Raw genomic sequence first — 17135 nt, forward strand, 5'->3', positions numbered from 1 at the left:
TAGTTTTTAAAAAAATATTATTTCTTACATTGTTAGCCCAGAAAACCTTAAGCGTTATTACATACAGCCGGGAAGAACTACTGGATATCAGAGAGACGTCAACTTACCAGCACTACGACCAGGAATACGACTTTCCCAAAGTGGATTCTTTATCTGCACCTCCCAGGGTATTTGAACTGATTCCAGAGGCTGACTCAAAACAACGCCGTCGGAGGAGAGGGTGCCAGAGCGGTCTTCTAGTGAGGCTTCGGATGTGCTCACACAACGTCCAGTCGCTAACGTCCAGTCCCTAGTTAACAAAGTAGACTAAATTAGTGCAAGAGTTGCTTTCCAAAGAGGTATCCGGGATTGTAACATACTCTGTCTCACGGAGACATGGCTAGCTGGGGACATGTTGTCGGAGTCCGTACAGCCAATGGGATTTTCAGTGCATCGCGCCAACAGGAACAAACATCTCTCTGGTAAAAGGAGGGCGGGGGTGTATGGTTTCATGATTAACGACTCATGGTGTAATTGTAACGATACACAATAACGCAAGTCCTTTTGTTCACCTGACCTCAATCAAATGCCGACAGTATTTTCTACCAAAAGAACTCTCCTCGGTTATCGCTACGGCCTTGTATATCCCCCCCGCAAGCGGATACGAAGAGGGCCATTAAGGAACTTCACTGGACTTTATGCAAACTGGAAACCATATATCCTGAGGCTGCATTTATTGTAGCTGGGAATTTTAACAAAGCTAATCTGAGAACAAGGCTACCTAAATTCTATTAGCATATCGATTGCAGTATACGAGCAACACGCTCGACCACTGCTACTCTAACTTCCGCGATGCATACAAGGCCCTCCCCCGCCCTCCTTTTGGAAAATCTGACCACGACTCCATTTTGTTGCTCCCCTCCTATAGGCAGAAACTAAAACAGAAAGGGCCTGTGCTTAAGTCTATCCAATGCATCAAGATTGCGTCGATCACGTGGACTGGGATATGTTCCGGGTAGCCTCAGAGAACAACATTGACGTATATGAAGACTAGGTGAGCGAGCTTATAAGGAAGTGTTTAGGAGATGTTGTACCCCCTGTGGCTATTAAAACCTTCCCTAGCCAGAAACGGTGGATTGATGGCAGCATTCGCGCAAAACTGAAAGCACGTACCACCGCATTTAATCATGGCAAGGCGACTGGAAAGATGGCCGAATACAAACAGTGTAGTTATTCCCGCCGTAAGGCAATCAAACAAGCAAAGCGTCAGTATAGAGACAAAGTGGAGTCGCAATTCAACGGCTCAAACACGAGACGTTCGTGGCAGGGTCTACAGACAATCACGGATTACAGAAAGATAACCAGCCCCGTCGCAGACGACTTGCTCCCAGACCAATTAAACAACTTCTTTGAGTGCTTTGAGGACAATACAGTGGCACCGACATGGGCCTGCTACCAAAGACTGTGGGCTCTCCTTCTCCGTGGCCGACGTGAGTAAAACCCTCACAGGGCTGCCGGCCCAGATGGCATCCCTAGCTCCGTCCTCAGAGCATGTGCAGACCAGCTGGCTGGTGTGTTTACGGACATAATCAATCCTTATCCCAGTCTGCTGTCCCCACACGCTTCAAGATGGCCACCATTGTTCCTGTTCCCAAGAAAGCTAAGGCAGCTGAACTAAATGACTATCGCCCCATAGCACTCACTTCTGTCATCATGAAGTGCTTTGAGAGACTAGTCAAGGATCATATCACCTCCACCCTACCTGTCCCCCTAGACCCACTCCAATTTGCTTACCGCCCCAATAGGTTCACAGACGATGCAATCTCCATCACACTGGCCACTGCCCTATCGCATCTGGACAAGAGGAATACCTATGTAAGAATGCTGTTCATTGCCTACAGCTCAGCATTCAACAGCATAGTACCCTCCAAACTGATCATTAAACTTGAGACCCTGGGTCTAGACCCCCGCCCTATGCAATTGGGTTCTGGACTTCCTGACGGGCCACCCCCAGGTGGTGAAGGTAGGAAACAACATCTCCACTTTGCTGACCCTCAACACTGGGGCCCCACAAGAGTGTGTGCTCAGCCCTCTCCTGTACTCCCTGTTCACCCATGACTAGGTCTATGTGGAAAGCGGCATGGAGATAGAGTGTGGAGAGGGATGACTCAAGTAGCGGAGTAAACTATAAAAATGAACATTACACACAGCGTATCACATTTAACAAACCAAACATTAAAATACCGTTATAGAAAGTAAAGTAAAAACCCAAACCGGTCCGTGCATAAATACAGGTATATAGATAAATTTGGTATACCGCCCAGCCCTACCTCCAGGACACATACAACACCTGATGTCACAGGAAGGCAAAAAAGATCAAGGACAATAACCACCCGAGCCACTACCTGTTCACCCCACTATCATACAGAAGGCGAGGTCAGTACAGGTGCATCAAAGCTGGGACAGAGAGATAGAAGCTGTTTTTCAATCTCAAGGCCATCAGATTGTTAAACAGCCACCACTAGCACAGACAGGCGGCTGCCTACCTACAGACTTGATATCATTGGCCACTTAAATAAATGGAACACTAGTCACTTTAATAATGCCACTTTAAGAATGTTTACATATCTCGCATTACTCATCTCATATGTATATACTGTATCCTTCACTATCTATTGCATCTTAGCCACTGTCACCCATATATTTTAGACATATATTCTCATTCCTTTCCTAGATTGTGTGTATTAGGTTTTGTTGTGGAATTGTTAGATAGATATTACCTGTTAGATACTGCTGCACTAACAGGTAATGTCTGATCTAGAAACATAAGCATTTCGCTCCACTCGCAATAACATCTGCTGACCATATGTATGTGACCAATAGAATTGGATTTGAACTGTTAACAAAGGCCATATTGTTTTAGCAACCATATTTTGTTATACAAGCCCAATTCCACTGGGCCTTATAATTACATGCATAACCACATATTACTCAGAGGCACTGGCACTAGGCCTGTGATGGTCATTACATTTTAGATGACGGTTACTGGTCAGCCAAATGACTGCAGTCCCCGAAGACTTGCTTGCTACAACACCTTGCTTGTTTCAGCAAGGAGAAACAAAAGTTTCATCACGTTGTAAAGAGTTCATCCATACAGACTCTGCCTAGAAGGCCAGCATCCCGGAGTAGCCTCTTCACTGTTGACATTGAGACGGGTGTTTTGCGGGTACTATTTAATGAAGCTGCCAGTTGAGGTCTTGTGAGGCGTCTGTTTCTCAAACCAGACTCTCTAATGTACTTGTCCTCTTGCTCAGTTGTGCACCGGGGCCTCCCACTCTTTCTATTCTGGTTAGAGCCAGTTCGCGCTGTTCTGTGAAGGGAGTAGTACACAGCATTGTACGAGATCTTCAGTTTGACAATTTCTCGCATGGAATAGCCTTTATTTCTCAGAACAAGAATAGACTGACAAGTTTCAGAAGCAAGGTCTTTGTTTCTGGCCATTTTGAGCCTGTAATCAAACACACAAATGCTGATGCTCCAGATACTCAACTAGTCTAAAGAAGGCCAGTTGTATTGCTTCTTTTATCAGAACAACAGTTTTCAGCTGTGCTAACATAATTGCAAAAGGGTTTTCTAATGATCAATTAGCCTTTTAAAATGATAAACCTGGATTAGCTAACACAACGTGCCATTGGAACACAGGAGTGATGGTTCCTGATAATGGGTCTCTGTACGCCTACGTAGATATTCCATTTAAAAAAATCAGCCATTCCAGCTACAATAGTCATTTACAACATTGTCTACTCTGTATTTCTGATCAATTTTATGTCATTTTAAAAATGGACATTTTTTTTTGTTGCTTTTCTTTCAAAAACAATGACATTTCTAAGTGACCCCAAACTTTTGAACGGTAGTGTTGCAGTTATGAGGGTTATTTTATTTTCATGACAGTCTTCATCCATAACCGTCAGTTACACGGTTAACTGTAATTGTGCCAGCCCTAACTGGCACCACCATGACTACAGCCATGAGAGTTGCTGACCACACTAATTAGTAATTAGTCTGAGCTTCATTTAGTTTCTGCAGCGAGAGCGGAGGAAAATATATGTCATCTATTAGAGTTACAAAAGGCCATGGGATCAGATGAGAGAAAATGAATGTCTGTACAATTATGCACAGCCAGGTAATCAGCTCATTGCTACATGTGGCCAATAGGGACTGGATAACAAGTGAGCTTTAGCAACCTAGGCTACAACTTCATTAGAAAACATGTCATGTTTTGATGCAGCACACAGAACACAGTGAAAGTAAGGAAGGGAAACCCTGGTCTGCCCCAAACAATAACCTTTCTACATACATGTAAACCACTCTGATCTGTGAAGGGCATAGAAGGGCACCTATCACAGCTCAGTAGACACTGATGTTAACAAAAACCAACCCCTCTAAGTCACTCTGCTCCTTTGCCTCCTGCCAGGACAGCCCAGACCTGTAACCTAAACCCTACGCCCATCTCAAGTACAGGTTCAGGTTTCCAGGCTCTGATACAGATCATGAGGTTCTGCAAGTATAGTAGTTCATTACCAATCATTTTGGGGCCACTGCTACAGGCACTCTATCCCGATCCCTATTTTGCCTTTGAACGTACAGTAGCCAAGACCCTCCACCGACCAGTCCCATTTAGAGCCAGCAAAGGGGGAAAAGCCACTGTGTCCCTGTATCATCATGTAAAGCCAATTATGTGCGGAGTGTGTATGTAGGAAGGAGCGAGAGAGAACGAGAGAAAGGTGCTGATAGAATAAGAGAAAGGAAAGGGAGTAGTTCAGTGTTAGAAAGTCAAATAGGATTTTCTGCTGACTTGACGGTTCTGCAGACAAATTAGATCACCTAAAAAAAGTGTTTCTGTGAGAACATATTCAGGACAAAATCTCAAAATGACCTTCTGAATCACCAGACTACACAGAATGCCCAGAGAAAAAAGGAGTCACTTGCAAGAGTTAAGTATTCCTTACACTTTACAATGACAAGAATCAGACAATTACTTTTGTTATAGAATTGATATGCTAAGTTTATCTACTACAGCATCTTCGCCTCTACCCATCTAATAGCATAGTGACTAACCCTGAGGCTCCCTCCCAGTCTGTAGTTGTATCAGCCTGGAGCTATAGCCTACCTGAGGCTGAGTGCACTGGGTTCAGAGTGGAAGAACAGGAAGTGACTGGAGACAGCCAAGATAGTGCAGACACAAAACCACCCCTTCACTGTGCTCCGTTCCGTTGTCCCACCAGACCAGGTTCTCACAGCACTGAATAAACACAAGGTTCAAGACGCTGTCTGCTATGGCCTGGGACTGCCATCTCACTACAGTTACTACTGACAATGCATAGGAAGATAACTTATCAGACAGCTTTAGCAGATCTTGGAGCAAGGTTCTTGAGAAAAATGTATGGTTGACTTGACTAATTTTAACAAGAAGTCTCCTGTGTTTAGTAAGAACCCTCAGAGGCATTTAGAAATTATACTGAGGTATTTAGAAATGTTCAATACCTTCAATTTGTTTGTTTGTGGTGCCCTAAAGCTCATGCTATGCATCTTAACATCAGGGCTCCAGCTATGCATTTGGTTGGCTAACTTCATAGCAAAGTGGTTAGCTTGCAAGATCAAGCTTCTTGGTTACAGCAAAGACAAATCAATCCCCTCCTGGATAAAGATCCCTGCTTCCCGAATTACTTTTATGAGGCCCTCTCCCATTTGGAAAGAAATATAATCAATTTCATAAAAATAAAATAATCTCAATCTACACACAGTACCCAATCAATGAAAAATAGAAAACAGGTTCAGCTATTTTTGCAAAATATTTTTTTTTATGGTTAAAAAATAACAAAAACAGACTCGAAATTGAGCTCAGGTGCATCCTATTTCCAGTGATCATCCTTGAGATGTTTCTACAACTTAATTGGAGTCCACCTGTGGTTAATTCAATTGATTGGACATGATTTGGAAAAGAAACACCTGTCTATATAAAGGTCATACAGTTGACAGTGCATGTCAGAGCCAAAACCAAGCCATGAGGTTGAAGGAATTGTCCATAGAGCTCCGAGACAGGATTGTGTCGAGGCACAGATCTGGGAAAGTGTACCAAAACATTTCTGCAGCATTGAAGGTCCAAGAAAGCAGTGACCTTCATCATTCTTAAATGGAAGAAGTTTGGAACCACCAAGACTCTTCCTAGAGCCGGCCTGCCCGGCCAAACGGAGCAATAAGGGGAGAAGGGCCTTGGTCACCAAGGTGACCAAAAACCTGATGGTCACTCTGACAGAGCTCTAGAGTTCCTCTGTGGAGACGGGAGAACCTTCCAGAAGGACAACCATCTCTGAAGCACCCCACCAATCAGGCCTTATTGGTAAAGTGGCCAGACGGAAGTCACTCCTCAGAAAGGCACATGACAGTCTGCTTGGAGTTTGACAAAAGGCACCTAAAGACTCTCAGACCATGAGAAACAAGATTCTCTGGTCTGATGAAACCAAGATTGAACTCTTTGACCTGAATGCGAAGCGTCGCATCTGGAGGAAACCTAGCACCAACTGTACGGTGAAGCATTGTGGCAGCATCATGCTGTGGGGATGTTTTTCGGTGGCAGGGACTGGGAGATTAGTTAGGATCAAGTGAAAGATGAACGGAGCAAAGTACAGAGAGATCCTTGATAAAAACCTGCTCCAGAGCGCTCAGGACCTGACTGAGGCGAAGGCTCACCTTCCAACAGGACAACAACCAAGACAACGCAGGTGTGGCTTTGAGACAAGTCTCTGAATGTTCTTGAGTGGCCCAGCCAGAGCCCGGACTCAAACATCTCTGGAGAGACTTGTAAATAGCTGTAGTGATGCTCCCCATCCAACCTGACAGAGCTTGAGAGGGTCTACAGAGAAGCTTGAGGGTCCACAAATATAGGTGCGCCAAGCTTGTAGCGTCATATCCAAAGGCTGTAATCACTGCCAAAGGTGCTTCAAAGTACTGAGTAAAGGGCCTGAATACTTAAGTAAAATGTGATATTTCAGTGTTTTATTTTTAATACATTCAAATAAATAAAAGTCAATATGGGGTATTGTGTGTGTGTATTGATGAGGGGGAAAATCTATTTAAATACATTTTAGAATAAGGCTGTAACGTAAAAAATGTGGAGAAGGTCAAGGGGTCTGAATACTTTCCGAAGGCACTGTATACAGTTGAAGTCGGAAGTTTACATACACTTAGGTTGGAGTCAATAAAACTAGTTTTTCAACCACTCCACAAATTTCTTGTTAACAAACTAGTTTTGGCAAGTCGGTTAAGACATCTACTTTGTGCATGACACAAGTCATTTTTACAGCAATTGTTTACAGACAAATAATTTCACTGTATCACAATTCTAGTGCGTCATAAGTTTACATACATTAAGTTGACTGTGCCTTTAAACAGCTCGGAAAATTCCAGAAAATGATGTCATGGCTTTAGAAACTTCTGATAGGCTAATTGACATAATTTGAGTCAATCGGAGGTGTACCTGTGGATGTATTTCAAGGCCTACCTTCAAAAATTGTAGACCTCCACAAGTCTGGTTCATCCTTGGGAGCAATTTTCCAAACGCCTGAAGGTACCACGTTCATCTGTACAAACGATAGTACGCAAGTATAAACACCATGGGACCGCCGTCATACCGCTCAGGAAGGAGAAGCATTAGAGATCTCCTAGAGATGAACGTACTTCGGTTCGAAAAGTGCAAATCAATCCCAGAACAACAGCAAAGGACCTTGTGAAGATGCTGGAGGAAACAGGTACAAAAGTATCTATCCACAGTAAAACAAGTCCTATATCTGCATAACCTGAAAGGCCGCTCAGCAAGGAAGAAGCCACTGCTCCAAAACCGCCACTGGGAATGTGATGAAAGAAATAAAAGCTGATATAAATAATCCTCTAATATTATGACATTTCACATTCTTAAAAATAAAGTGTTGATCCTAACTGACCTAAGACAGGGAATTTTTACTAGGATTAGATGTCAGGAATTGTGAAAAACTGAGTTTAAATGTATTTGGCTAAGGTGGGTGTGTATGTAAACTTCAACTGTACACCTTTACACACACAGAGAATTATAACGCAACACGCTAAATTTTTACTGATTTACAGTTCATAAGGAAATCCGTCAATTGAATTTGTTCTTAAATGACGTGCCTAGTTAAATTAAATAAATTCAAAAGTTTGGACACCTCATTCAAGGGTTTATATTTTGACTATTTTCTACATTGTAGAAAAGATATCAAAAGTATGAAATAACACATACGGAATCATGTAGTACCAAAAAAGCAGTATTCAAAGTAGCCACCCACTTGGTAAACAGATGATCTCCGCATGTGTGGTTCCCACCATGAAGCATGGAGGTGGTGGTTTAATGGTGCTTTGCTGGTGACGCTGTCAGTGATTTATTTAGAATTCAAGGCACAATTAACTTCTCTAGGATAGGGGGCAGCATTTTCACATTTGGATGAAAAGCATACCCAAATTCAACTGCCAGCTACTCATCCCCAGAAGATAAGATATGCATATTATTGGTAGATTTGGATAGAAAACACTCTGAAGTTTCTAAAACTGTTTTAATCATGTCTGTGAGTATAACATAACTTATTTAGCAGACGAAACCCTGAGGACAAACCATTCAGATTCAGATTTGAGGTCACTCTCTTTTCAATAGGTTTTCTTTGGGAATACAGATTTCTAATTGACCTTCTTGCAGTTCCTACCGCTTCCACTGGATGTCAACAGTCCTTAGAAATTGGTTGAGGTTTTTTCCTTTGTGTAATGAAGAAGTACGGCCATCTTGAACGAGGGTCACTGGAAGTGTACTGTTAGTTAGAGGCGCGTGACCAGAAAGCTAGCTACAGTTTGTTTTAATCTTGTATCCTGTATTTAATCCTGTATTGAACACAGATCATCCCGTCTTCAATTTTATCGATTATTTATGTTAAAAAATACCTAAAGTTTTATTACAAAAGTAGTTTGAAATGTTTTGGCAAAGTTCACAGGTAACTTTTAAGATATTTTGTAGTCACGTTTCACTAGTTGGAACCGGTGTTTTTCTGGATCAAACGCGCCAAATAAATGGATATATAATCGACGGAATTAATCGAACAAAAGGACCATTTGTGATGTTTATGGGACATATTGGAGTGCCAACAACAGAAGCTCGTCAAAGGTAAGGCATTAATTATATTTTTATTTCTGCGTTTTGTGTCGTGCCTGCAGGGTTGAAATATGCTTCTCTCTCTGTTTACTATGGTGCTATCCTCAGATAATAGCATCGTTTGCTTTCGCCGAAAAGCCTATTTCAATTCTGACATGTTGGCTGGATTCACAACCAGTGTAGCTTTAATTTGGTATCTTTTATGTGTGATTTAATGAAAGTTTGATTTTTATAGTAATTTATTTGAATATGGCGCTCTGCATTTTCTCTGGCTTTTTGCCAAGTGAGACAGTAGCGTCCCGCCTAAACTCAGATTTTTGGATATAAATATGAACTTTACCGAAACAAAACATACATGTATTGTGTAACATGAAGTCCTATGAGTGTCATCTGATGAAGATCATCAAAGATTAGTGATTAATTTTCTCTCTATTTCTGCTCTTTGTTACTCCTCTCTTTGGCTGGAAAAATGGCTGTGTTTTTCTGTGACTTGCCTCTGACCTAACATAATCGTTTGGTGAGCTTTCGTCGTGAAGCCTATTTGAATTCTGACATGTTGGCTGGATTCACAACAAGTGTAGCTTTAAATTGGTATCTTTCATGTAAGTTTGATTTTTATAGTAATTTATTTGAATTTGGCACTGCATTTTTACTGGCTTTGGCCAAGTGGGATGTTAGCGTCCCACATATCCCATAGAAATTAACCAGCATGGCTACTACAGCATTCTGCAGCAATAAGTCATCCCATCTGGTTTGCGCTTAGTGGGACTATCATTTGTTTTTCAACAGGACAATGACCCAACACACCTCCAGGCTGTGTAAGGGCTATTTGACCAAGAAGGAGAGTGGTGGACTGCTGCATCAGATGACCTGGCCTCCACAATCACCCGACCGAAACCCAATTGAGATGGGTTGGACCATAGCGAGAAGAAAAAGCAGCCAACAAGTGTTCAGCATTAGTGGGAATTCCTTCAAGACTTGGAAAAGCATTCCAGGTGAGGCTGGTTGAAAGAATGCAAAGAGTGTGCAAAGCCATCATCAAGGCAAAGGGTGGCTACTTTGAAGAATCTAAAATATATTTTGATTTGTTTAACACTTAGTTATTTCATAGTTTGTGTCTTCACTATTATTCTACAATGTAGAAAATACATTAAAATAAAGAAAAACCCTTGAATTTGTAGGTGTGTCCAAACTTTTGACTGGTACTATATATAGATGTGTATATATAATTTAACAAAGCTAACAGACTGAATTTCAATATCTGACCCCTCGGGAAAAAATCTGTTCCAGTTTCCATTGCGAGGTTTTTATTCTTCCCCTTTAAATTCCAATAGAAAGGGGCCCCTCAACATTGATTGACTGGGGTTAGAGGAATAAAAAGCCACGGAGCTGGAGATGAAAAAGACGAGTATCAAGTTGATTTTGATTGGTCCAAAGCACAGACACACCTCCAAATGTTACCACCCTCTAACACTGAAATATGGAAGAGATACAACCAAGAGAGGCGCGGTCCAAACTAGCAACCATTACAACAAACTAATGTTCTTATTTAAGCAACAATTAAGTACAAGCATATTAAGGTTGTAATATTGTGAAGAACAATCTAATGAATAATTGTATGTGATTCATAATGACATAGGCTACAGAAAACAAGGTTTAGACATACATTTGGGAGCACCATCTTGAATTTACCCATATTTCATTCGAGCATTGAGCGAACACCCTACACACTTTTGGGGCATTGAGTAATGGAAGTGAATGAGGGAAAAATTATATCCCCACATTACACATTAAAATAGCAAACTTGTAAACAATGCCACGATGTGCGGCATATGGATGCAGTGTAGAAAATGTGTATAAAATATACTTTTTGGTAAGCAAAGGTCCGTGTATGGTAGCTAATTTACATAAGGGTCTGAATACCTACGTAAATAAGGTGTTGTTTACAGTTGAAGTCGGAAGTATACATACACCATAGCCAAATACATTTAAACTCAGTTTCACATTTCCAGACATTTAATCCTAGTAACAATGACCTGTCATAGGTCAGTTAGGATCACCACTTTATTTTAAGTAAGTGAAATGTCAGAATAATAGTAGAGAGAATGATTTATTTCAGCTTTTATTTCTTTCATCACATTCCAAGTGGGTCAGAAGTTCACATACACTCAATTAGTATTCGGTAGCATTGCCTTTAAATTGTTTAACTTGGGTCAAACATTTCGGGTAGCCTTCCACAAGCTTCCCACAATAAGTTGGGTGAATTTTGGTCCATTCCTCCTGACAGAGCTAGTAGGCCTCCTTGCTCACACACACTTTTTCAGTTCCGCCCACATATTTTCTATAGGATTGAGGTCAGGGCTTTGTGATGGCCACTCCAATACCTTGACTTTGTTGTCCTTAAGCCATTTTGTCACAACTTTGGAAGTATGCTTGGGGTCATTTTCCATTTGGAAGACCCATTTGCGACAAAGCTTTAACTTCCTGACTGATGTCTTGAGATGTTGCTTCAATATATCCACATAATTTTCCATCCTCATGATGCCATCTATTTTGTGAGGTGCCCCAGTCCCTCCTGCAGCAAAGCACCCCCACAACATGATGATGCCACCCCTGTGCTTCACAGTTGGGATGGTGTTCTTCGGCTTGCAAGCGTCCCCCTTTTTCCTATTTTTGTTTCATCAGACCAGAGAACATTTCTCCAAAAAGTACGATCTTTGTCCCCATGTGCAGTTGCAAACCGTAGTCTGGCTTTTCTATGGAGGTTTTGGAGCAGTGGCTTCTTCCTTGCTGAGTGGCCTTTCAGGTTAAGTCGATAGATGACTCGTTTTACTGTGCATATGGATACTTTTGTAACGGTTTCCTCCAGCATCTTCACAAGGTCCTTTGCTGTTGTTCTGGGATTGATTTTCACTTTTCGCACCAAAGTACATTCATCTCTAGGAGACAGAACGCGTCTCCTTCCTCAGCGGTATGACGGCTGCGTGATCCCATGGTGTTTATACTTGTGTACTATTGTTTGTATAGATGAACGTGGTACCTTCAAGCGTTTGGAAATTGCTCCTAAGGATGAACCAGACTTGTAAAGGTCTACAATTTCTTTTTGAGGTCTTGGCTGATTTCTTTTGATTTTCCCATGATGTCAAGCAAAGAGGCACTGAGTTTGAAGGTAGTCCTTGAAAAACATCCACAGGTACACTTCCAATTGACTCAAATTATGTCAATTAGCCTATCAGAAGCTTCTAAAGCCATGACATAATTTTCTGGAATTTTCCAAGCTGTTTAAAGGCACAGTCAACTTAGTGTATGTAAACTTCTGAACCACTGGAATTGTGATACAGTGAATTATAAGCGAAATAATCTGTCTAAACAATTGTTGGAAAAATTACTTGTGTCGTGCCCACAGTAGATGTCCTAACTGACTTACCAAAACTAGTTTGTTAACAAGAAATGTGTGGAGTGGTTGAAAAATGAGTTTTAATGATTCCAACTTAAGTATATGTAAACTTCCGACTTCATCTGTATATTTAATAAATTTGCAAAAATATCTTTAAAAGTATTTCCACTTTGTCATTATGGGGTATTGTGTGTAGATTGAGGGGTAAAAAAAACAATTGAATCCATTTTAGAATAAGTCTAACGTAACAAAATGTAGAAAAAAATCAAGGGGTCTGAATCCTTTCCGAATGCACTGCAAATATTTTGCCTTGCCCATTCACTTCTGAATTGCACACATACACAATCCATTTCTAAATTGTCTTACTTAAAAATCCTACTTTAACCGATCTCCTCCCCTTCATCTACACTGATAAAAGCAGATTTAACAAGTGACATCAATAAGGGATCATAGCTTTCATCTGGATTCACCTGGTCAGTCTCATGTTTTGTTAACTCAGTATACACATCACATAAAGTTGTCTGGATAAAACCCAAATACACAGAAGAATATAGAGCATACATACCAAACCACACTCACATTACATCGGTCTAGATTTGTGTAAAGCTCTTGATGGTGGACATGCTAGCTAGCTGTTGTGTGGATAAGTCCAGCTTGTTCTAGAGCAATGGTCCAAAGAACTGCAGACTGCCTTGGAAGGCCATGTTTGCTGATGGTTGTGCCAGCAGATGCAGGTCCCATTGGTCATAAGCTTTGGCTGCTGCTCTGGTGCACCCCCGGAGGACGGGTGAAGACTCCCACCTGAACTGGTCTGACATATATTCAGGCAGTTTGTGCTGTGTCGCCTTGAAAACAATCACTAGGGTGTTATAATGGATCCTGTCCGTCGGTGGTTTGATTCCCGATTTTTGCAGAAAAAAACTCTGTCTCTGTGTGTTCCCTCCGTGAATTCCCAGTCATGATACGAGCAGCCCTGTTGATGATACCCTGTAGCTGGTTAAAACCTGTCTTATTGCACTGATGTAGGTTGGGAAGCCATACCGTGGCACAGTTGTCCAGGTTAGTTATCATGGTGGTAGTAGATAGTCTCCAAGGGCATCCTCCTGACAAAGTCCCTTTACCTTTTTAGAGCGCCAAGCCCAGAAAGCCATTTCCCTGTGACCAGGCCAGCATGTTCATTCCAGTGTAGGTGTCCAACTTCTTCACCAGGTACTTTAAGCAGTTTACTTGTTTGTACATTTTTTGTCTGTCTGTTATTGTGATATATTTGGCTGTGTCTCAGCTTTTGTGGGATGCCAAACAGCATTTCCTTGGTCGTATGAGGGTGTAGGGAGAGCTTGTTATCAGCGAACTAAGACTCTTCCCTGTTGATGTCGTTTGACACTGCCTCCTTACACTCCCTGGTGTATTTGCTGAGTAGTATAGGATTGTCTCATCTGCAATTATGTATGCAGCATTTCTCCAGCACTGATGGAAAGTAATTTATGTAAATGCAGAACAGCAGGGATTCAAGCACATTCCCTTGTGGGACTCCATTCACCACAGGTACCTGGGCTAATTGCGTGCTCTGCAGTTTGTACTGACTCCACCCCGTAAGTATGATGTGAATCACTTGATTGCAGTGCTGTCAAAGCCTACTTTCACAGGCTTCCTCTGGAGTGTGGGGTGGTGTAGTGTCAAAAGCTTTCTCCAGATCCAAGAAGAGCGCTGCTGTGACCTGGCTGTTACAAGCCGACTTGATGTCCTCCACAACCTTTTGCACTGCTGTAGATGTGTATCTTTCTAAAGCAGCGTTGATAGGCTGTAAATAGGCCGTTGAGTGAGAAATAGTTGGCCACCTGTGTCTGCACCAGCCTTTACAACACTTTGGAGACAGCACAAAGAACTGATACTGGACGGTAGTTGGCCACATCCGATCTATCCCGACTTGGTGTTATATAAACCGTTTTCTATTGACATGGGATTTCCCCAGTTGAGATTAACAGGTTGAGGATATGAGTCAGCTGACTCACTATCACTGTGGCAGAGTCCTTTAGAAGCCTGTAACGTTGTTAATGTTATTAAGCATGGATGAAGTGGTGATTAATGTCTAAAATGTAACTGTTCTTATGGGATTTTCTAATAGTCTTTTCACAACTTGAAGAAATGCCTTTGCATTGATTTTGTTATGTTTAAATCACTCAGATAGCATAAGAACGGCATAAACTATGGCAAAATGTGTAGAATTGCAGGACATTTTCTTTAAAACTGGAAAATGTTCTCAGCCTCAAGGCTAAATGTGTAGAATTGCAGGAAATGTGCTTTCAAACAGCAACATTTTGTCCCTGCGGCCAAGAGGGCGTCCTCTAAAACTTCTGGTCGGAGGCTGCACCATCGAAGATGATAAGACTCACAGACTAGCCCTCTGAAAAACAATACTTCCATTATGACTGGACATTAGATCAAAATCATAATGTTTTAATCATAAAAAGCCACTAGATCCTAACTTTAAATGGCCGGATCAAATGAATTAAGACTCAAAGTTGATATTCACAAAGTTCATACAAATCAAGCAAGGCACGTTTGTTAGGAGATCCAATTTGGCAGAACAATTCCACTGGCTGGGATCAAAAGTGTTCACAGGGACAAGAGGTTTCTGAAGTTAGGAAAATGCTCTTGATCGATTTCTGTTAAAGAAAATTAGATACCAGTGACTTGACATAGGCTTACTGAATGTCATTCATACAATCATGATGCATGCATATCCCCAAATAAAATAGGAATACCGGGAAACCCATAATGGATCAAATTCATTACACTGTAACGTTACTGCAGTTGCTAACGTAGCCAACGTTACCAGCAAATATGTCTGTGGCGTCACTACCGTGTCAATATGGGTATACCGGTGTGGCACCGGTTGCCATCTACTGCCCGGTTTAACTACGGCCTAGCTAGCTAGCTAAATAACGACAGTTAGCATCCCTTTTATGGATACCGGGGAGAAGGCCCAACTTAGTTAGCTAGGTTTCTACTGGACCCAGCTAGTTTACATTCACTCATACGAGGTAGCAATGATATAGTTTAGGATGATTAACTAGTTACGTTTTGATGCCTACAAAATCTAGTCCACCCAAACCCTCTTACAAAATACTGCCTGACCCGAATAAAATAGTTCGCCAATATTTTAGCCGGATTAGCTAGTTATGAGTCTACAGCAGCTAATATGAAAGTGGCTGACTAGTTAGCTAGCTACCGGTAAACCGAACAAAGCCGGTGAGGTGGCCTTCTAGAGTTAGCTAGCTAACTAGCTAACGTTACGCCAACTCGTGAAATTGTGTCTAACGTTAGTCGGCCCGCTTTTCTGATCCCCACATGCACAACAGTTAAAATGCATTAGCCAACAAAATTATTTATCTGCAGTTTAGCGAATTTGACTAGCTAGCCATTTTAGCAGATTGTCAATAAACTATAGTAATCTGTTAGCTAGCTAACGTAAGCTAACTAACTAGCAAGCTAAATGTCTCCTCCCTATTCTTCAAAACATCAGTCATTGACCCGCACCCAACCGCTCACCAATACGTTACCTAAATGTTTCTCCCCCGAATACCTGACCAAGAGATGGCAGGGGTATTCTTGTCAACGAAGGATACTGAGGAGGCGGCAAGGTGTTCAGTTGAGAAGCGCCTGGGGCTCCCGACGGTAAAGACACCGAGGTCAGGGTAGCCCGCAGTTGGCTCGACGGAGACGGGCCAGTTGCAGGTCCACTTACTGCGACAGTGGCGGGTTTTGGGACTATTTTCGCCGGCAAACTCATTGCAAAAAAAGAAACCAAGGAAAACAATACACTAATAAATACTGATACAAAATATATCTAGCTTTCATAAATATAGCAAGCGTTGAATATGATTGAAACAGGCCGCAAATCCTTTAGCCGACACTAGGGCTAGCTAGCTATTATAGCAACTCAGATTAGCTTTTTTTCATGGAAAGTCGCTGTTCGGGTCTGTGGTGCTATTCATGGGGACGGTGGGAGGTTTGCCTCCCTTGCCCGCCCGGGACCTCTGCAGATCCGTTTCAGTTCTTCCGAACACTATCGCCGGCGTCTTTTCTCCTTCGATAATTTAACATTTGTTTTCAACGACTGATTTTTCTATAATCATTTTTCCACGGAGATGGGAGACTTCGTTAACATGGCGTTCCGGCCGCTTCCAGTCCGGTAGGACAGATGATTCGGCTATTCTCGTCCAATTACGAGTATGTACGTCTTAACTACAGCTATCGAAAATGACGCTTCATTTGTTGCATTCATGTGGCCAATTATCTATACTGACTGGCACATAGGCCTACATTCATGTATATTGAGTACTGCATTATTTTTGTTCTAAATAACTACGCTTTATATTTTTTTATAGAATGTATGTTATTTATTATTTTAACTGTAGTGGCTGTCTTGGTGTGTGTGTGTGTGTGTGTGTGTGTGTGTGTGTGTGTGTGTGTGTGTAAAATAAACTGTCTCCTGCTATATGTATGGGGTCATTCTCAAGAACCACTCACTCAATATATAAAAAT

General features: G+C 41.8%; 1 protein-coding gene across 7 annotated transcripts in view; it reads right to left on the bottom strand.

Moving 5' to 3' along the window:
* The window catches only part of LOC139558375 (eukaryotic translation initiation factor 4 gamma 3-like), a 66597-nt gene extending 49792 nt beyond the window's left edge, over positions 1–16805 (bottom strand). For 4 of the 7 annotated variants that reach the window (XM_071373513.1, XM_071373503.1, XM_071373520.1 and 1 more), the window contains exon 1: positions 16217–16805. In XM_071373513.1, coding sequence (XP_071229614.1) covers positions 16217–16380 — 164 coding nt within the window. In that variant the 5' untranslated portion in view covers positions 16381–16805. Of the gene's footprint in view, positions 1–16150 lie in introns of all 7 variants that reach the window. The other 3 variants (XM_071373495.1, XM_071373487.1, XM_071373477.1) reach the window with 1 other exon arrangement.
* Positions 16806–17135: the final 330 nt, after the last annotated feature.

This window comes from Salvelinus alpinus, chromosome 2, assembly GCF_045679555.1.
Source record: "Salvelinus alpinus chromosome 2, SLU_Salpinus.1, whole genome shotgun sequence".
Taxonomy (NCBI): Eukaryota; Metazoa; Chordata; class Actinopteri; order Salmoniformes; family Salmonidae; genus Salvelinus; species Salvelinus alpinus.